Below are 22,237 nucleotides of genomic sequence, written 5' to 3'. Positions count from 1 at the left end.
GGTGTGAGTGATTGATTGTTGACTGTTGAGGCTTTCCGGTTGAGAGGCTGTGTTTGGTCCTTAAGTCCATCCCAGCAAACGAATGCAGTAGAATGCGTTTCGGCTGTTGGATCACTTCACCTTACAATTCCAATTCATGGCCGCAGAGCTCTAGTCCTTATGCTCAGTATTATAGTAGTTATCTCAGTGTAGAACCAGCTGCCGTGAATTGCATCCACCCACCTATTTGCGAAGTAATTATTTTTGCTGAATAGATTTGTTTAGGGTGTCATTTTTTATGTCAATAAGAACTCTTATTGTTGTTTAAACTGCAAAAGTTATTATTTTTGCTGAAGTTTTGTAATATTTTATTGAGTTTTTAAATTATTTATAAATATTAATTACACATCTTTTCTACAGTTCAAAACTCAACATTTTTCAACTTCACGTTGCGCGGAAAGAAATCATTTGCGCAACTCGCATTTGAACATTGAATTGTTTTTTTTTTTACATTTTCTTTTCTTTCTCGAGGCGTCCGTCCGCCCGGCTCCGTCCTGCTGTTTTGAGCTCCTCCTTCATCTCCGCTTCGCCTCCGTGGACTGCGCCGGTCGTTCGTCGACTCTTAATATATGTATATTTTGTGTCTATTCTTCGAGGAGGGCCTCTCGGCGCCTCCGCCCTGGACCTCCCGCGTAATTGGCCGCGGCCAGACCCATCAGGTGCTTGGCCGCCTGCGCGCCGCTGAAACCGCGACCCATCCCCAGATCCAGGGTGCCACCTCGCTTGGCGCTGAAACGAATCGCAAACATACATTTCATCCACATGCTATTCCTATTATTTTTTTTCTTAAATGAGACGTTGAATTTTTGTGCTCGCGCTCAGTCGCCATTATGAAATTACCCGTTACAGTCAGCTGCCTTTTCGATTTTAGCAAAACGCTTAATAAACAGATTTTTATGTGAGAAAGCAAGCGTGTACGTACCAATTAATACCAGAATCTGAGTGGTCAATGGCCAACTTCAGACAAAGTTGGCGTTGAATGGACATTTTGATTGAAATCATTATTATCAGCACTATTAAAGAAGCAAGTGCACCAAATTACGAGGATTAATGATAAATAGTAAATAAAATAGAAATAGTAAATAAATAGTAAATAGTAGATAAAATCCAATAAAAAGTATTTAAGAAATTAAAAATATGGTTAATTTTCAACAGACCTGTCAGAATTGTGTAAAAGCACTTTTTTTTACCTAAATATTAACAACACTACGAAAGAGAAGGTTGCAAGACCAGCGTAAATAATTCAAATTATTTCTTTGTAATCCAAAGAATAAAAAAAAGAATAATAATATCATTAATCCTCGTTATTTGGTACACTTGCTTCTTTAGCATTGCTGATAATAATGATTTCAATAAAAATATGCCTATTCAACTGCAACTCGGTCTGAAGTTGGCAATTGACCACTCAGATTCTGGTATTAATTGGTAATTAATATTAATATTATTATTACCCCCCCCCCCCCCAGCCACAATGGAGAAATATAGTATTGTGGCGGGCGTGTTAATGAGGACACTAGCGGCTGACAGATAAAAAGGAGGTCCGTAGAGGCATTTTTGAAAAGATTTCACTGCTGTCGCGAGAACCGGGGGCAAAAGTGGAATTCTGGACAGGGAATATTTCATCATCTACTTCTACATTAATGACGTAGATGTCTATTCTTAGTTTCTCAAGCAATCTAAGCCGAAGCCTCAGAGTATACAGATAGTGGCCCCCAGCCTAATTCGTTCAACGTCTGTGTAACGGTCAGTGTACCTGTACGCCCTTAGCAGTTTTTGATGAATCTCGCAGCTTTCCTTTGTATTTCATTAAGTTCACGGTTTAAGTATTTCTTAAAAAATAGCAATAATAGGATAATTTATTTGTTTACATTCAAATACTGCAAGATTAACTATGTGTGAGGCTGAATGCCTGTCGACGCAACACTTTCACAGAAATTATACGAATCTTAAAAATCATCCAATTTGATGGAAATGTTTGAATTTTGCTCGGATGTATTTATTTATTGTAAGTTCACTTAAAGGATTTTAATTATAACACAACCCGCATCTCAATAGTATTCATCTAATGTTACTTCGAACGCCATGTAGGCTGAATGGCTATCGACGGAGCTTGCTCGCAGCATCCAATGGAATTTTTAAAAATAGTCAATTATAAAATATGAAAATGGAACTCAGGCTCATAAAAATAGTTAAGGAAAAAAATTCCCCTCAAACGTATTAAAACATATTATTCCAAAAACTTATTCGCCTTTGAATAATTTTATAAAAAGCTATAGTTATAAAATCGAATTTTAATATATTCCCTTCTTTGTTGAATTTCTTCCGGTATTTGTTCCACAAAATAAGTTTTACGAACGTAAGAGGGAATCTATGATTCCTCTAGCGTTCACAAAACTTAGTTTAATTTTTTGTATTACTATTTTAAATTAATAATTTGAATTATTTATGCTGGTCTTACAACCTTCATTTTCTTAGTATTTACTAAACAAAATATCGTATTGTTGTTAATATTTAGGTAAAAAAAAGTGCTTTTACACAGTGCTCACAGGTCTGTTGAAATTTAACCATATTTCTAATTTCTCGAATACTTTTTATTGGATATCATTAATCCTCGTTATTTGGTACACTTACTTCTTTAATATTGATAATAATGATTTCAATTAAAATATGTCCATTCAACGCCAACTTTGTCTGAAGCTGGCCATTGATTCCACATTCCACATTGGCCACATTCTGGTATTAATTGGTATGCACATGCTTGCCTTCTCAAATGAAATCAGTGTATAAAGCGTTTTGATGAAATCGGATAAGCAGCTGACTATAACGGGGATTTTCATAATGGCAACTGTGCGCAAGCACAAAAATTCCATGCCTCAATTCTCGAGTAAAGATCAGCTAAAACCGATGTTAAAATACTTATTTTAACGCCGATTATTTGAGGAATTCGCTAATGTAACAAAAATAAGGGTTTAATAATAAAGGGCTTGCATAAAACATTATTCAACAATGAGAAGTTAAGAAATTTAATGATCTTAATTTTCAATTCCGTTAATTCTTTTGATAAAAATACTTTATTACGTTAATCATATTAAATCAATAATTTGGCAGGGAATTCTTCCATATAAGAAGGAAAAAAATGCATTGAATCTCTCAGTGTAATGCCCTTTCGGCACCAAAGTCTTTTTTTAAATATGCTAATGGATATTAGTAAGCATTTTTTGGTATTAGGTAATTTTTGGGAATTAGGTATTATTTTGAAACCATGTGAGTAATGAGGAAGCGCTATGAATAGTTGTGGAGAAGAGATGTCTCATGGAACCCCTTAGAAGAAGACGGGACAACCGTCTAGATAAACCCGAGGATTTATTATGATGATGGATGGTACTGACTCGGTCATCTCCTGGTTCCTGATGACGGACTGTCCAATGCGTGCCAAGAGCTCCAACACGTACTCGGGGTCCGGGTCATCCAAGTCCACGTAGCCTCGCATGCCTCCGGCTCCCAACCGCTGACTGCAAAAGAAATAAGACGAGACACTCATGGCATTCCGTTGATTGGAAAACAATCCGATTAAGGAGAGACTGCAGAACATTAGATTTGAAAATGCGTCATTTTTTATAATGCGGACTTTTATGGAGGGATCCCCCCCACCCCTATATTTCCACAAAATTCAAAGTTTTGGTTAAAAAATGAGACACACACAATATTTTATAACAGAGTTTAGAAAGGAATTGAAATGAAAACGACCATCTGAATGCCTTTGAAATATTCTAATTTTCATTGCTTAACAATGTATCCTGTGAGAATTTGCCCATTACACTTTCATTTTTGTTACATTTCGAATTTCTCTAAGAATTAGGTATTAAAATAAGGAGTCCAACATCTTTTTTTTATTTACTTAATGCATTTCACAAAATATTTAATTACGGAACGAGGTTTCACCAACTTCGTAGGCATTGCATTATCAAGGTGCAAATGACAGATTGCAAGCTCTTATATAAACGTTAGGCATTGGGTGAGGGAGTGGAGGAAGGGGGTGGGGAGGGGGTGTTTGAGTGAAAGCATGTTAAGGCGAAGGAGGGGAGGGAGTGCTTGGGGTGGATAAGAACGGGGAGTAATTGGGGTGTAAATATTCTATAATCACAGGTTTGAACTTGAGTCATTTTGACATTCAGTCATTCGCATCTCCAATTGCTCGAGGAAGTCTAGTTTCCTTCCTTCCTTCCCTCACTGTACCTCAAGGATAGAGTCACTCACAATGGTTGTTTTCAATCAGGTGTCTTGTGAAACTCGGTCATAAAATACTGTGTGGAGTATAGCAAGTCTCTTTTTTATCCATTCACTAAGAGTGCAGTTCCACAAATTCACGCCAGAATGGAACACTTATTTATACCTTCCTAATTATTATGTGATAGGAATATATTTGGTTCCACTCCACTTCAATTTATCAGCCATTCTCTCTTAAATTTTCATATTTTTATTAATTATGCATTGTTCGATAGCCGAGGTCACTTGCGCCATGAGGAAGGGTAGAGAGAAACCGGGAACCATCGGAATCATTCTTCTCGCAACGCCGAAGGAATCACGGCTTGACGTCCCATCTGACGGACGGAACTTGAAATACCCACCACAATGCACTCAAACAGGGGTCGGGCGGTCTTTGAAAAATTTCCTCAGCTCAGTCGGGAGATGAACCCGGTCCCGCGGGATGGGAAGCTAACTCTCCAACCACTACACCAACTCTCTTCAGCCCATCGCTTCTTCTCACTCGTGGGAACGCCTCTCTTATCTCTCGGAGCGGAAGCAAAGTGCCCCTCTGCACGCATCAAGGGCCAGCCACCACCAGTTGCGGTGGGTGGCAACAGGTGGATCCGATATGCAGTGCACGCGACTTCCCTCAGAGTCACGACCACTTACGATGACTGCGGGCGGAATCACTTCGAAATTTTGCCCAAATCTTCTCCCTCTTGACGGCTACCCGCGATACACATGCTGAGGTGACCACCGGCCCTTTCCGAAGTGTTCGCCAATAACTGAAGATGAATTTCTTTTTCAACCTCATGCAAACTAATTATAAATCCGATTTAATTAAACGCTAGGCAAATTAAAATTCAAATTAAAGGCTGATAGCCCTTTGTTATTTGTTCAAGGCTATCGATGTGAAAGCCTATTAGAGCTGCTTTTGGAGTGATGAATTTCAATAAATAGTAATATATGTTGATGAAATCTTCACGGGAAATCAGCCGGGTAATGATGGTCATTGCTGCCAACGTTTCGATGGCAGCAATGACCATCATTACCCGGCTGATTTCCCGTGAAGATTTCATCAATAGCATTCGCCGGGAAAGCACCAAATCCTTCTTCAATAGTAATATAATAATCAAAGACAACCCGCATGTCTCACAAGGACTCACGCAGCTGGCCACAGCAGTTATGAGAGCAATTGTATGGGTGGGCTACTACATTTCGGGTATTACCAACATCACTGAATTTCAATGCAATTCATCCTCAAAACTCTCCTTTAATCACCCTTCCCGTTCTTCTCATGCCTTTTCTTGTCAATTATCCAATCTACCGATTCGATCGATAGATTTTTCTTCCTCATAGGAAAATCTACTATGATTGGTAGCATATAAATTGCGTAAGCTTGGTTTCGCTGTTAGTAGGGCCCGCCCGCCTTGTGACGGTGCGGGACTCCTCGTCCCTTCCCTTCCTTCCTTATCCCCTCCCAGGAGGCGTCGTCGGGCTCCCATCGCGGCGGCGCCTCCTTCCTTTCTCCTTCCTGTCCTCCCCCTTCTGGGTGCAGAGGTAAAAAGCTCGCGCTTATAGACCCTGCCCCTGGAGTGTAACCCGCGAGCCCGCCCCAAGGGTTTCGTTCACACTGTCAATTATCCATGTGTCTTTTCTTCTCCAGCACTTCTTAAAAAATCTCTCCTCTTTCTCCTATTCGTCTCATTCACTGAGATATCCTCTTATTCCTATTTTTGGTGAGGACTTCTTTTAAAACCTCGTCAAGATGGCACAATGATGGACAGCAGCTATTGAAACTCATTGCGTTACGTCTCATGTCATTTGTTTCTTCCCTCTCGCATTTCCCACTTCTCTGCCATTCCCTTCCGCCATCGCAAGATTATAACTGTTGACGGTGAATATGGGATGAGTGGATTGCAGGAGATAAGAACGTGATTCTCGGACCAAGTTTAGTGATACCAAATACTTCTTTTGTTTGTAACCATAGTGCCACAGAGAAGGCGCAACCAGTCATAACTCTGCCCATTTCGACTTCTCCCACTTCTCGTTCAAGTCTTCTCATCAAGATGACTCGCCGCAGCATTGACCCTTATTTATGGAAACTCTCTCATTTTACATTAATTTCTTCTCCATCGAATTTCCCTAATTTCATCCCCTTCTCTCACAATCTCCACATATGTTGACTTAACGCCGCTTAGTATGAGATTTAAGAATCGAATTTATCCGTTTGGATAGGAGAAGGTAGAATAGCTCAAACACGTCGCCTCTAAGTTCGTAGTCTAATTCCAAGAATCAATCAATTATACAGTCTCCATGGAATAGGTACTATTTTATCAAGCCTTCAATTCCCAAAATGTATACTTTGATCTGTTGAGGGTCCGCTGAGAGAGGGCGCTGTCACTCACCTGGACATGGAACTGGAGCTGTGGCAGTTTGAGACGAGGATGGCGAGGGTGACGGACAGGAAGATGAGGGATGACCCTTTCATTGCCTGCGGAGAAGAGAGCAAAGGATCTGTCAGGGACGCTGTTGAGTGATAATTCAACCAATTAGACAAACATAGACAAACCATAGACAAACTGAAATTAGTCCAACGACTGGTATTAGAAACAGGTATTTTCATCGTCCGTTTGAGAAACTATGTATTAAAATGGGTGTTAAAACCATTGAGCATGCTAACATAAACGTGTAGCCAGGAAAACAAAGCCTTTAATTGGTGAAAGAGTTTCGCTTCTGAGGACGCCGATGTAGCCTGCGATTACCAAAGCGAGAAAAATTAGTCAGTTTGATAGCAGAGGCGACAAAGGCACATTACTCGTGAAAAAAGTATCAACGTAGTGCTGAAAATATAAGCATAGTAGTTAGGAAATAGTTCATTAGGTGTTAAATATGGAGCATATTTTTAAAACGAGCGAGGCGAGAGTGGAAGGATTCGAAATGTGGTGCTACCAAAGAATGATGAGGATAAAATGTATCGATCGAGTAAGCAATGGGGAAGTGCTTAGCAGAGTGGGAGAAAAGAGAATTCCTTTGAAAACTTTAAGGAGAAGTTAAGTAGTCTGTCACATTATGAGGCATTATGGCCCGATGAAAACAATCGTGGAAGGACAGGTGGAAGGGAAGAAGGGCAAGGGGCCGAATGACAGGTTGTAAAGGATGTAAAAGAGAAGAAATACGTAGCTATGAAAAGGCTAGCGGATAGGAGAGAAGAATGGAGAGCTGCGTCAAACCAATCTTAGGATTGTTGACTCATGATGATGAATACATTTCGGAAAAATGTGAATTTGATTTAACAGTGAATGAAAAAAGTTGAAAGTTTTCATAGAAGTGGGCGGGCCGGAGTTGCAACCTTTTGATTAAACGGACCTGATTTTTCATTGAGAGAAATATTGACAAATAATTTTAATTTGGAGACTAAATTTGATTAATATCAAAGTAATGACCCGCGGACAAAATAACTATCTAACGATTCTTTTCAAAATATTAAGGAATGTTTTTGTGTATGTATTTTGTTGCGTAGTGGAATCAGGTGCAGAGTAAAGTTACTTGAATGCCCGTGGGAGTTGTAATTTGCATTTGGATCGTAGGATTAGGGAATTGCCTCATCTTTGGGGCAACACATCCCGGCTATATGGCGGCTTAATTGTGGGGCAGAGCGTAATGCAAATGCAATATCCGTCGTCGCTCTCTTCCGCCATGCCGTCGGTTAATATAATTCCCTCCGTTTCCTCATAATCCCTTTTTTTCCTTCTAATTTGAGGAAATGAAGTTGAAAAGTAATAAAAATGCAAAGTCACTTGAGCTCTCCGTAAATTGAACCGAGTATATCGACCCGAGGAGATCGGTTGTAAATGTGAAGGAAAAGGTTCGCGTGACGTTAGCGCAAGGAAAACTTTTTGGAAAATCAATATTTTCCCGCAAAAGAAATTAAACCTTTTTTCCTAGATCCTGATGATGAATATTACAAGGAGATGGCGCTGTTGACGATGCGTGAGATCGCTTCGTTATGAGTTTTTTTAGCACCAGGTGACTCCAGATGCAGGTGAATTGCAGAAGTGGTATCCGCTGAAGTTTAACCAAGGCTGTTTTTTTAATCTTCTGTTTTAGAAATTCCCAAGTTAAATCGGATGAATAAATTGGCGATGGTAATTGGGAGTTTAAAAATTGAGGAGAAGCGTAATTTTGCGTTTTCCGATTCGTGATTTGATGACGTCATTAACTCACGTCGAGCGAATCACCGTTTCTCCGCTACCCATCTCCTCCTCCTCGCATCGGTCTCACGTGGTTCGCTATTTTCAAAACTTTTTTGAGCGATTTTCTCCGAACCAGTCTATGAATTGGAACTCAAAAGGACGCCTCCAATTCAAGAAAAGTGGAAGGCAACTTTGATGTGCTTTAATTGTAAGCCTGTGAGAGGATTGCTGCATGAAGAAGGGATTTTGTAAACTCATCCTTCCCTTCCATCCACCGAATTCCTTTTGATCAATTGTTATTTCGGGTGAGCGACACGGTGGACCAAGCAATCACGGGAGTATAAAAATAAGGAGGAATTACCGTACATCTCGGTGGTAATGTCACGTTTTGGATTTATTATTTCGCATTTGGAAGCATTGAGTTATGTGTGAATGATTTACATTTCAGGAAAATTTTATCAATATCTGCACTATCACTTCGCATTATTTTTCAACATTGATAAAATTTCCTATTAAAAATTTTATGCGTCCGCCGATCGTTGAAGAGGTAATTGTATATTTGTTGTGGTTCAAAAGGAATCGCTTCCACGTGAACGGTCTTGCATCTTGTCATCGCTGTTGCCTCGAGCAACGAATGAATCATTTAGCGACTCATTTGAAGATGCTTCAGCTCTCTGAGTGTGGTCATTTTCTCTTGGATACACGGAATAGATGCCGGTTTAAATATAAAAATATTATAAAATTATGCAATTATAGGGATGAGCATTCGATGTGAGATTCCAGTGAGAATGACGGCGTTCATGGATAGCATTATCGCGGATATTATAACCACGTGGTGAAATTAGCCCAGAAATTATCTTGAGGCTGTTTTGGTCGATTTTGAAGCGACGCCAAAATCAGCGTGAAACTTTCGGAAGCGGAGTGTCGTAGTCAAATTATTCATGCATTTTGTAATCCTGTTTTGTTAGTTCTAATCGTGAGGGAAGGCATATCGGAATGAAAATAACATGGATCTAAAGTGGAATTGAGAAGTTAAGACCGGAAAATACATATATGCGTGTAGAAAACAACTCAACTCAATGCCAACATCTCGAGTGCTTCAGTTTGCTCTTATGGTTTTGCAGAAGAACGATAGATGCCGGCGAGTCCACGCCAATTTTTATACATATGGAGTCCCGAAGCTGGGGAGCTAACGATTTCCTTTAGAGATTATTTATACTTATTCATAATATTTTCAATGAACTGACCTCCACCTCCCTCAGTCAGTGGCGGATACAGGGGAGGCGTGAGGGGGGGGGGTAGAGAACCCCCCTGGGGCGTCCAATATCATCATCATCATCAGTCAACAATCCTAAGATTGGTTTGACGCAGCTCTCCATTTCTCTCTCCTATCCGCTAATCTCTTCATAGCTACATATTTATTCTCTTTTACATCCTTTATAACCTGTCCGATATAACTCATTCGGGGCCGTCCCTTGCCCTTTTTCCCTTCCACTTGTCCTTCAATGATTGTCTTCATCAGACCATCGTGCCTCAAAATGTGGCCAATTAAGTTGTCCCTTCTTCTGCTTAATGTTTTTAGAATACTTCTTTTTTCTCCCCCTCTTCTTAACACTTCCTCGTTACTCACACGGTCAATCCATTTTATCTTCATCATTCTTCGGTAGCACCACATTTCGAATGCTTCCACTCTTGACTTCTCTGCTGCTGTCAACGTCCAAGCCTCGCTTCCATAGAGGCGTCCAATATGCGCTAGATAAAATCGATATTTTGCTCCCGATCCTAAATCCGCCAGTGTCTCTAGGTATCAATCGTCGATGGAGGCATTACAAGGGAGAGTGTAGTTTTCGATCGGACGTCACGGGCAGATAATCTCATGGCTCAAGGGGTGACACACAGGATCTTGACCTTTTTTCATGGCGGTTCTTTCGCAATGACCCGATGCCCTCTCCGTCTCCCTAAAGACCAATCGAAATGTAATCCCCAAATCTCTCCACTCCACGAGGTGTGTGCCAAACGTTTTATCCAAAAGAAATATTTTTTAAAGTGTATTCGATTCAAGCGTGAATCTGATTTTCCTATTTTGTATCGCTAAAAAGCTCGTGAAATACACTATTGTTGAAATATGCCTTGGATGAAATGCTTTGTGTCCCCGGCACTCGATCCCGGAGTTCGGCAAAACCCATTCCGAGATTCGATGATGTCAATGGTTGGCTTATTTGACCGATAGCAGTCTCTGACAATTCTCTGCCACCGCATAATCGGGAAATGCGAGTTCAAATCCTGGATGAGCCACGGATTATTCACTAAGAATTTTATAAATACTTTGCGTGTATTTGCACCCGTGTGCATAACTGTTAACAGTGCCACATTTCTTTTTAGCTGTGCAGTACTTTTTTAGGTGGCATTGGCACTAATGATTTTTCTCGTAGAGAACATCTTTAATTGAGAGAGGGGATCCCTCTCAATGGAGTAAACAACAACGAACCAAACTAGACTCATGCGCAAGACCAAGTAGTAAGTGAGAAGTGTTGACCCGCTCGGCTTGAGTTCGTGACGTCATCGACTCATCAACGTAATTTTTAAGGCAGCCCATTAATCGTCGCTAGTAACGCAAGTAGGCCGCGGATTGAGAAACGAAAACATAGGTGTTATTTCAAATTCTATCGCAGTTGACAATGAGGAAAATGGATGGTTGATGCTATTCTCGATGCTTTGGGAAGAGTTTTTGAGCAGTTTTCGAATGAGCAGAGATGTGAGTGGATCCTCCGCCTTTCTCTCAACCGTCTCTCTCCCCTTATTCGATTCTCTGCGCGTTCTTTACTTTCGCCTGCCGTCGCTGTGGCTATTAACGCCCTCTGAATGAGTCTCAATGATGCTCACTGCTCTCCCTGGCTGCGGTCGAAGCGTCGAAAGAGGCGCTGCCTCTCAGCCGACAGTGCTTTGTCTGTCTCGTGTTACTCGTTTCAAACTCACGCTCACATTTTGAAATTCGCAGAATAAGCAGAGGAGACCCCGTTCGACATTTGCCTCGCATCTCAAATCAGAAAAGATTGCGCGCATAAGTGCGATGCGTTAAACATTGCAGCGTGAGCGCATTGCCAGATGTGTTAGGCTGGGAGTTGTTATTTAACGAAGAACGAAATATAGGTCAATCTACTTAATAGATTCAGTGAGGACGTGATCGCAGATCACATGCATTCACTTACCGTCTTATTATGGTAGAAGAGATCGCGAGAGGAAGATAAAAGACATAGAATGCAGAAGATAGAGATGTCGTTTTTTCATAGGACCATCAAGGACAGTCACAGATGTGCCTTCATTCTATTTAATCGCTGCACTCACTAGGTCAACCAAATGCAGGCATTTTTTTCTTGGTTTTTTTTTGGGTTTTTTGGTCCTTGTTATCCATTCGGCATCCAACCAGTTTTATGCTGCTGCATGGGCATTCATCCATCTAATAATTTGCATTTTTTCCATGGCTGGTGTCAAGTTGCACGGAGCAATGCGTGATCGGTGAGAGCTCACACCACCTGTTGGCATGTGCATGTGCTACGGATTTTTTTTTCGATGACTACGAAGACGTATTGCACGCTGCATGTTGGTGTAAACTCACCCCCTGCCAAACACCCTTGCGATGGTATTATGCAGATGTAGATAGCATACAAATTCCCATACGTATCCGCTCGGCAAAATATCGCTTTTATTTCATCGTTCATGTCGTACTTGGAAACATAGTGTGGTTCCGAGATGATGGTCATAAAGGTGTAATCAAAATGAAAAGAAGGGAAATTGCGGATGGGTACACGGAGCGGGAGTGGTCCTCTTTTAAAGATGCGCTTATCCGCTGCTCCTTTTTTCTCCCCCCCCCACTTCTCTCTCTCTCTATCATTAGATTCCCTTTCGCCCGTTGCCGAGGCGACCGACCTTCGGCTCTCTCCATCACCCTGTTGAGTCGAGATTATTATGACGGTAGCGCCCTTACACATCTCAAACACTATTGCTGCCGCTGCTATATACGCAGTCATTTCGCTCGCCTCCCATCACTGCGACTGAAAGAGGCGGCTTCTCTCTCTTCCTCTCATCCGAAAAAAATCGAACGTCGCCGTCGAACACATAGGAAGAGTGTAGTAAACATCCACGCCACAGGTTTAAGAGGACACGTCAGTCTCGCTTTACCGGTCGTCGTCTGTCTTTTATCGTGACGTATTAATTTTTTTAAATTGCGCTAAACCCTATCATGTAGTCATATGTGAATAACCATTTTAGACTTGATTCCTAAATAATTTTATCATAAAAATGGTTTTAATGCACTAAGTACTTTTTAAAAGTATACATTGTATCAGTTCATCACACAACATAGCAGTCGTGTGATGAAATTCGTAGATGAGTAGAACATTGTTATTTATTCATGAGTACAAGATGAAACAGTTCCACCGCATCGATCTCGATATGCAACTTTTTAGCAATGCGTATCGCAAACAACACTTTCTTTCCTCCCACAGAAATAAAATTTTCCTAATTAAGATTTTGAAAAATGTTGGCCAACGGCTATTCAAAATTCAGAGTTTAAGGTGAAATTTTGAAGGTAATGGCGCAGGTGTTAAGCAAGTAATGCTTGAAGATAACTCTAAGATAAGGCTACTCATCGAATCAACTTAGCATCTTTAGTTACGCTAACGTTTCGAATTTTATGGGGCGTATTGACTTAATCCCTTACCAAATTTACGTCCTTCTCAAATAACTATTTTTTTTACCTCCGACTTCGGTTAAAGTCTCACATTCGAGATAAACGAAAATGCTGGAGAATGTCGACGCAACGCATAGTGAAAATTTCAAGGTGATATCGCAGCACATTTAAAAGATAAGCTTTATAAATTTCCACTTTACGAATTAGAAACCGAACATGGTAACTGATTGCATTCATTGTCAGAACCTACAAAAGTACCTTGATAATGACTGTAGTGAGTTGAAATGAAGCCCTGCAAAGCGGCAACTCCCAAACTCACCAATCTTCACTCGGTTAGCGATGGAAGTCGAGAAGCCTCGAGTTAATCGAGTGTGGCTCTTCTCGACCGCTCACTCGCTGCCTCGAATCTAACACCGAGCGTAATCGGATTCGATCCACTCAGCAACTGCGTTTTCTTAAAAATTTGCTTTGCTCAAATTTGAAACAAGCGGGATCATCGTTCTGAGGACCTTCGAAAAGTGAGGCACTCGATTTCTCTCGATGCTGCGCGAGTTGGTAACACTGTGATCGACGACTCGATATCGAGCGTATCAGTACTCGGCCGCAAGTTTCCGATAACTCCGCCAGAGTGCGGACTCTTCGCCAATTTCATTTTCGTACAAAGTTGGAATGGGAAATGGCTCGTAATCTGCCGACCGATTGTGCCTGATTAGGGAAGCTGTTTTGTGCGGCTCCAGTTGCAGCCATAGTTGGAATTTAATATAAAAAAGAAAAGTAATGAATTTAATCTTTTATTTGTGTCATCATGAGTGGATATTTACGTTTTATTCGTGATAGCGTAAGTGGTAAACAAGTAATCCGTGTTTTAGAGGTAGTGATGCAACTTCCTCCTCTTTGGAGAAAGCATCGTCATCTGGGCTCTTAAAAAAAGAGCACTCAATTATTAGGACATTTAGAAGCACTCTCTGTTCTTTAATGAGAGAAAGGACTCTTTTTCAGGAGAGTTGTAAACTGGGAATTAAAACCACAAACCTAAGGCTGCGCTAGATCCTTTTGATTACGGAGGCGCAATCACCTCTTCCGACCTCAAGAAGGGTAATGCTGTGCGGAGTGCGAGATATATTTTGAAGGGATCGATTATCACTAGGGATTGTCGGATCGGATACCTCGGATCCAATTATCCGCGGATATTGCCCTTCATCGGATACATCGGATCCAAAATCGCGGAAGACGTCGGATATGGATTCAAAATTTTAAATAATAGCTTCAGTGAATGCAACGCCCCATAAGGGTTGAAAGAGTTCCGATTCTCTCTTCGAATGCGTCGTCGCATGCGATTCTTGTCCTACTCATAAACCTTTAATGAAAAGTTTTGTTTGAAATCTCTCGCAGAGGAGAATTTCAGCCGTGGAAAATAAGAAAGGCAAAATACGACTGGCACATAGTGTGACTCTTCCCAAGAGATTGAACAATCATCTGGGGAATCTTAACGTCATGAATTTGAAAATGCATTTGGATCCGAAAATATCCGATCCGAAAGATCCTGCTCCGAAAATTAAGGATCCGATCCGAATCCGGATCCGAAAAAATCCTGGATCCGTCCATCCCTAATTATTACCAATTGGCTCCTTCACATTTTATATTTTCTTTGTTGATTTTGATGGATAGTTCAGCAACGAGATGCAGTGCGACGTTCCACAATTAGTTATTGATGCGAGCGGTTTAGATACAATGTATCGGGCACTCATTATAGATATCTTTTCCATGCACATATGTATTTATAGTGAGAGAGGAGATTGAGGCGGATTAGTTGGTAGCGTCACGTCATGGACCCAATCGGGAAGAGGGAGTGGATAGTTTCGGACATAGTTTGAAAAGTAAAGAGACTTGTATTTTTCCGTATCTCGATCCATGGCCTACTTCTCCTAATATTCGCGATGAAACATTGACCGGCGCAACCCTTTTGCAGAGAAGTTGATGACGCCACAAACCTATGACAAACAGTTCATCGCCCTTCTCATCTACTCCTCGGTCTTGCGTATGTGTCCAGCGTGGTTTGCTGTCGTTTACACTCTTGTTTGCGATCCCTAAACCTCAATGAAAGGTCCTTCCTGAACGAGTGAATGAGACTTTAGTGACGTCATCAACTCATGAAAATTGGGCGACAAATTTAGCATTTTCTTTATCATTTTAAGCATGCGAGAGAATGGCTGAATAACCATATATTAATTTTCTTTTCAACGCATCTTACACATAATTCAAACGAATTCTTCCAATGAATTACAATTTTGAGAAAGAGAATATGACTTAATTCTGAATGTTTTCCCACTTGACTTGGCTGTGAAATTTATCCATGGCATTTAATTATCCCTCTGCGGATGCTAATATTATTATAAATTGGCGTAATAGTCGAATAATAATGTTGGTAATATAATATTAATAATGATATCTTATGTTACTTCAAAGTAGTCAATTAAACAAGTGGTGGTATTCGCGCGCTCGGTTGAGTTCGCGAGTCCTTATAATGGAATTCCGTCGTCATAGCAATCTCAGTTGTAACTGACGATTGGGGTCCGTCACAGTGGTTTAAGGTGAAATCAGGGATGGTCCGGCCCTGGGTGACACTCAGGGCCTAAGCCAGGGACGGCGGCGTGTTCTACGCCTTATCTGCAATGCCCACAATACGCGTTGACACTGCACGTTCAACCCCACTAATGAGGCCATGCGTGAAGCGATTTTCTTTAGCGGTGAGTAGTGTGTTCGACCGCGGGAAGAATGGAATGCCCGCACCGCTCGATGAAGGGGATATTGAAACAACTGACTCCTTACTTGCGTGTGCGGGATTACTTGACATTGTGGTTCATCCACTGAGTACGAACATCGACTCCGTTTGCATTGGGACCCACAAACATTAAAACAACGTATCCTCCGGTCAATCATCTTGATTTTTAGTGGGTTTACAAAAGTCACCACTGGTGTCGCTGACGACAGAGCGATCCAAATTTTATGGCGGAGTAAACTGTAAAAGGACTGCTGTCGCCGGGGATGGCATTCTACAATAAGGAGAATCTTCTTACAGCTGAGAATATAAGCATATAAATAAGGGAACAATTCATCAGACGCTACGTATGTTTCTCTATGGAAGCGAGACTTGGACGTTGACAGCAGCAGAGAAGTCAAGATTGGAAGCATTCGAAATGTGGTGCTATACATAAGAATGATGAAGATAAAATGGATGGACAGTGTAAGTAACGAGGAAGTGTTAAGAAGAGGGGGAGAAAAAAGAAGTATTCTAAAAACCTTAAGCAGAAGACGGGACAACTTAGTTGGCGATATTTTGAGGCACGATGGCCTGATGAAAGCAATTGTGGTGGAAGGGACGGCCCCGAATTATGAAGGATGCAAAAGAGAAGAAATGAGTCTATATTAATGGACCAGCGGATAGGAGAGATGAATGGAGAGCTGCCTCTAACCATTGTTAGGATTATGGTTGACTTATGACGATGATGAACCGAAAATTATACTCCACATGATACAATTTCTCGATGGTTTTCCTCGTACTCTATTTTAATTTATAAATAATTAATAGATCGCTCTGTACTCATCGCGCTTTTTAGAGAAACAATTGAGTGGCAACATAAATGAGCCTACTTCCTCACAGCACTCCTTCATGTTGTCATCTTCGTTTATATATTGAGTGAGAATATCGTTTTTGTAAACCTGAGTCACTCGGACCCACGAATAATATTGCGGATCGGAGATATATCTCTCAGTTTATGTGCTTTTCCCGCGGACTCTCCGCGCATTTTAATGGGTTCGCCATCGTCGCCACCGAAGTCGCTTGACTGCAGAGCGAACCGATTTTCAGGGTGGCCGTTAAATGAAATTTAAATTCGAGATTTTATTTTTGCTAATGTTTAATGTTAAAGCGAGTGCTAATGTTTTAATGGAGATATCGGATGGATGAGTTGATCACTCTGTAGTCATCGCCAAGGTGCGGATATTTTTAAGAACATATTTAAAGGTCATGGAAGTCGAAGCGCAAATAAATGTTCTACGGGTCGAACCGGGACATCCTCCATGCAGTCACCTTGCGCAGAAGTGTGTCGTAACTCAGAGCTTAATGTGAGAATTAGATCATAATTAGATGTACATGTTTAGTATTAGTGAGCAGACCAATAGATCTTAAGGAAAGATATCCAGAGATTCCGCATGCTCCTTGAGATGTTTCTCTTTTTAAACCAGTTGGCGAAAGGAGGGATCGATTATTTTTTGGTCGGAGGGAAGGCAGTGCAGAGCACAATCAAGTGTTCCTCTCTCTCCCTTTGCCGTGGAAAACAAGAGGAGAACACGAAATGGTCGCATCACCGTGCTCTCTCTCTCTCGTTCTCTCTTCGTATTCGAAGGCCTTTACATTTTCTCGTCACCAGAGAAATGAACATCCGAATGGGAGACTAGTTTACCTCTGCAATATTTCACTCGCGAGAATGCCATCACTTCTGATATTAATTAATGTGTGCTGTTACAGCATTTAAATTGAATGCTACCACGCCTACAGTGATATGAGTGTCGCTGTACTCTTTGATTTCATTCATATGAATGAGAGATTCCGTCCTCGTGAAGTATGATTGTTGGCGGCCTCACGTCGCCAATTCACGGCATCGCATCTTCACGGGCTTAGAGTATCATTTCAATTCATATCCATTAGCGCCATCATTACGCCATCGATTTTTGAACACGTTTGCTTATTTGACGAGAAAATCTGTGTACGTCAGAAATAACCTTATAATCTTTGTATAGAACTTATTCTTTGTAATAAGTGTAAATAATTGGACCGCAAACAGTATTTGCATGAATCTTCCGATTTTGTTGCTTGCATTTTGCCCTTTATTTATCAAGTGGTGCCGTTGTCATGGGAATAATTATCAAAGCAATTTATTAAAACATCCCTGACAGCGGGACATTGTTGCTCGTAGACGCAATAGACCTGATATTAGAACAGGAATAGTTTTGTTGTCAGCAATTAAATTCCATTTTTCCGGTGAAAAATGCAGTCGGTACGAACTAAAAAGTAAAATATTGCGCAGTAAGTTATCGCAGAATGGCTCTCGTGGGTTTTAGTCCGACGATACGTTTGTATTTGAAATTGCACGATCGAAATACAGCAATGTTGTTCGCGCTGGCGCGCCATGTTCCAACCACCATGGCGGTTGTGTTTACTTTACATTGCTATTGGTTTTGATAATTTTGCTGTGGTGCTATATGTGATTGTTTAATTGATGATATTACTGCAATTCTATAATTTTTAATGTGAAGCATTTAAAAAAATATGGCAATCTGTTGACGTGCTGTTGGGGAGAATTGATGCATTAATAAATAAGGTATGAAAAATTACGTGAAAATGGCAAATCGTCAAGACATTTTTTTCATGTTGGCGCAATGGAACTGAGGCGATTGTCGAAATAGTTTTGCAGTGCCCAAGGTAATTTTTTAAAGAGAATATAGGGTGAGGATGACCTATCCCTATTCCATCCACTCAGAAGGGAAGGGGGAGATATTTTTTGTCGTCACGAGCAGGAATGAAGAAAGCATTCTTCGCCTGGCGCCCCTCTCTCCTCTAAGGAAGAAACCACTCCGAACCGCATCGGCCGGAGAAAGAGGGCTTTCAGCGACATAAACATTTCACGAGTTAAGAAGACGACTGACTCCCTTCCGGCCCATGTCAACATGCATGTTTGCTCTCCATCCATATATCATAGCGTCGTCTCCGCAAAAAGACATGGCGTCCGCGCGCAACTCGTGTCGTCATCCGGCTGAAGGAGCACTTGTGTAACCTCTCCCTCCTATAGTTTGCTCTGCGACGGTGGAATTTTCGAGCAGGCGAAGTCACATTTGGACTCAATTGGGCGGATTTTGGCTGTGATTTCGTCTCCGAGCGAAAAAACGTATATCCCTTATCCGTATATTATCTTATTCTCCATTCATAATTCTCCTTTGAAAGTAGTTATCGATGGATAAGTTCTAACAACACGTATCTCAAAATTTGGCCGGTTTGAGACAGGTATCTTAAACAAAGTGTAAAAACATTAAAATAATGAAATAAAAGCAAAAAACAACTCTTTGTTTACAAATGAATGATTCTTTTTCAGTTTTATGAACTTTTGGTTTTTTATTTCATTGCAAAAGTAAAAATAAATAATCGTTTTATGCTCTCCCGAAAAGTTGCTATTTTTGAGATACGTGTTGTTAGAATTTAGCCATCGTCATATCTCTCAGAGTATTTTCTGAACAAATACTCTTTTGAACCACGGATACTCTTCATTCCCCATATCTTAGAAACCTGAGTGACCATCAGTCAAGCCAATATCATAATGCATTTTAATCTTTTTTTTCATTGTAATTAGTTGTATCCTTGAACATTTTTTGTTTCCATAATGTTTTCGTCTTGCATTTGATTCTGTACTTGTATGAGGTTTATCTCATTTTCATACCTGCATTAATTTTAATCTGAGTCACTGAATCTGTATCAATGTTCACCCGTCCCCATTTCCTTCGCGTTCTTTTCCATGCTGAGATGCGGCTTGCGAACATCACAAATAAAAGGGGACAGGAAACGAATGGAATATCTTCTTCTGAGTCTTGAATTGAAATGTGTATCCAAGGTGATCATAATCCGCCAATGTCGAGTTTAGAACGAACCCTGAACACGTTTTGGAGAGTACCCCTTTCTCTTTCTTCATTTTTGGTTCGCGACAAGGTCGTTGCTTTCATAAAGTAATTAGAGATCATATGGCTCATGATTTGTAGATTGTACCTAGTAAGTCTACGTCTCATACTTTTAGGCAAGCCACCATAGTAGGCGTAAGGCGGAGTGTGCCTGGAGAATAGAAAAAATGAAATGTTGGTTCGCGTTGGTGATATTTGACTATTTGCCTATACTTTATTAAAGCACGTAATCATTCGGGGGAAAAACGAATCCTTAAGCATATCATAACAGTACAGCATCACAATCTCTACAGAATTCCCCGCAAGCCACCGAAGGCGTGTGACGGGCAGTGTTGGGAAAACAGCTGTTTAAAAAAAAGCGTTCCGCTTAGCATTCGTTAAAATCATTTATTGTTCACGGAAAAACTATACATATCCGTTCGGCAAAATACCTCTCTTACTTTATCGTTTCTGTCGGACCTGGAAATACAACGGGATACTAAAATGATGTTCTCTGTGTCGTTATGAAAGATATCTGTTATGTATTGCTCAAACAATATAAGGCTGCTAAAAAATAGAAAATATAATCCTAAATCTTTGAGAAAGCATAGAAATCCAAGTTAAATGCATTCAATCTATTGCTTAATTTTGGAAATAAGGATAGAATTTTACGATAATTTTACAGTTAATATGTAAAAGGCACATGCTTAAGCCACTACGATCTATTTTAAATTGGAAATTTTAAGAAAAACATGAGTTTATAAAATACTTATATTGCTCGGGGAAAAACTAATTGCTGTATTTATCCGTACGTTAGAATATCTCTCTTATTCTTTTGTTTTTGTCGAGGATATCGAGCATTGTGAGGTTCCTGTCGTTCTGAAAGAAATCTGTTCTCCATGGCTCAAGTGATCGAAGTGTGCCACGTAACCTCCGAAGCACTGGCGGCTTCATCTAAAAGCTGTGTGTCGCGGTCGTTCAAATTTTAGTTGTGCTCTCTGAGTTTTATGCGAAATATCGAGTTATTTTTATGGACCTACTTTGTTTGTGTTATTGCTTTTCTAAATTGTTTCAGTTGGTTGCTATTTTTCAGCTGTAAAATTACAAAGAAGGTTGCCAATCAATTTTATTAATTTATTTTGAAATGTTATTTATATCTATAAATTAAATCTCTTTCAAAAATGTTAAATTGGATACTTTTTCTCCGTAAAATTAAGTTGCAATTAAGGATCATTTTTGTCTTGAAAATGGAAAATTTCTGAAACGTCGGATAATATGTTTTATATGTGAAAGCAGTGCTGTAGTTGGGCCGGTACGGCGTACCCCCTAAAATCCAAACTCGTTATATGCGTACCGGTTGAACTACCTTTAAATCTGTAAATACAATAGCCCTACTGTAAATTGTCCAATGGAATTCAGAAAGAAAAATCGGTAATGATTATTTATTTGTTCGTAGTTATCTCGTGGCACAACTTGGAACTAATATAAGGGTTGCAGTTTGACATTTCAATCAAGGCCTGACGTATAATACACGTTCAGCTGTGGGCAAATTTTGGTGAGTACCGCCTAAATTTTTTCTCATCTACAGCACTGTATGAAGGGATCTAAATCTCAATAGTTGATATTTAAATATATCGCTAAATTGGGCTGGAAAGATTTGAATGGAAGTCGCATGTACATTATATCTTCTCTATTGTTGGTTTGACGAGGGAATGAAGTTTGGAGGAAGTGAGCAGTCAGCCCTAATAATCCCGTGGTAGTGTAAACCCAATTATAAGAAGGAACTCGCCGCGTGACCCAGTTGAAACTTTGTTCAAGTTGTAAACTCGAGTCGCGATTTCTTGGCCATAACTTTCTCAATAGGTGTTATTAGGAAATTATCGTAAGGCAGTGTACCCGAGTTGGAGGGCATCGGACGAGAGAGAGTAAGACCTTGGTTTGCCAATTGCGGACGAAATTCAATCCAACGGCGACAGTGGAGCGCACACGCTCAAGTCTTGTTATCTCCATTGCGTAGATAAACTAGCGTTTTAACTAGTTTATTCAACCGAAATAATGCCATTATTCCGTACATTTTTTTGGAAAATGAGGTGCAAAATTACAAACCTGCGTAAATGATAGTATTGTATATTTTTTATATAAAAACTTTAAAAGGAGTTTGAACATAGAAGCAAAAATTTAATAATACTTAAGTGCAGTAAACTGGAACGAGCTTCTAATGCTCGCCGGTTTTTCCTTCGGCGCTTTAGAGGCAAATTAATATATTCCCCCACTTTAAATGAATTCTTCCTGTGTTTAGAATTTCAGCTTGCATTACATATTCATATTTTATTGAAAGAAGGAATTATTCGCTGGTAAC

General features: G+C 40.3%; 1 protein-coding gene across 1 annotated transcript in view; it reads right to left on the bottom strand.

Annotated features, from left to right (window-relative positions):
- Positions 1 to 316: 316 nt before the first annotated feature.
- LOC124154002 (diuretic hormone class 2) overlaps positions 317 to 22,237 on the bottom strand; it is a 95,656-nt gene continuing 73,735 nt past the window's right edge. The window contains exons 2-4 of the mRNA XM_046527472.1: positions 6,696 to 6,781; positions 3,429 to 3,551; positions 317 to 768 (exon numbers count right to left, since the gene is read on the bottom strand). Of these exons, the coding sequence (XP_046383428.1) occupies positions 624 to 768; positions 3,429 to 3,551; positions 6,696 to 6,778 (351 nt within the window). The 5' untranslated portion in view covers positions 6,779 to 6,781 and the 3' untranslated portion in view covers positions 317 to 623. The remainder of the gene's footprint in view (positions 769 to 3,428; positions 3,552 to 6,695; positions 6,782 to 22,237) is intronic.

Source organism: Ischnura elegans, chromosome 1 (genome assembly GCF_921293095.1).
Source record: "Ischnura elegans chromosome 1, ioIscEleg1.1, whole genome shotgun sequence".
In the NCBI taxonomy this organism is placed as follows: Eukaryota; Metazoa; Arthropoda; class Insecta; order Odonata; family Coenagrionidae; genus Ischnura; species Ischnura elegans.
This window is presented reverse-complemented; position numbering and strand designations above follow the sequence as displayed.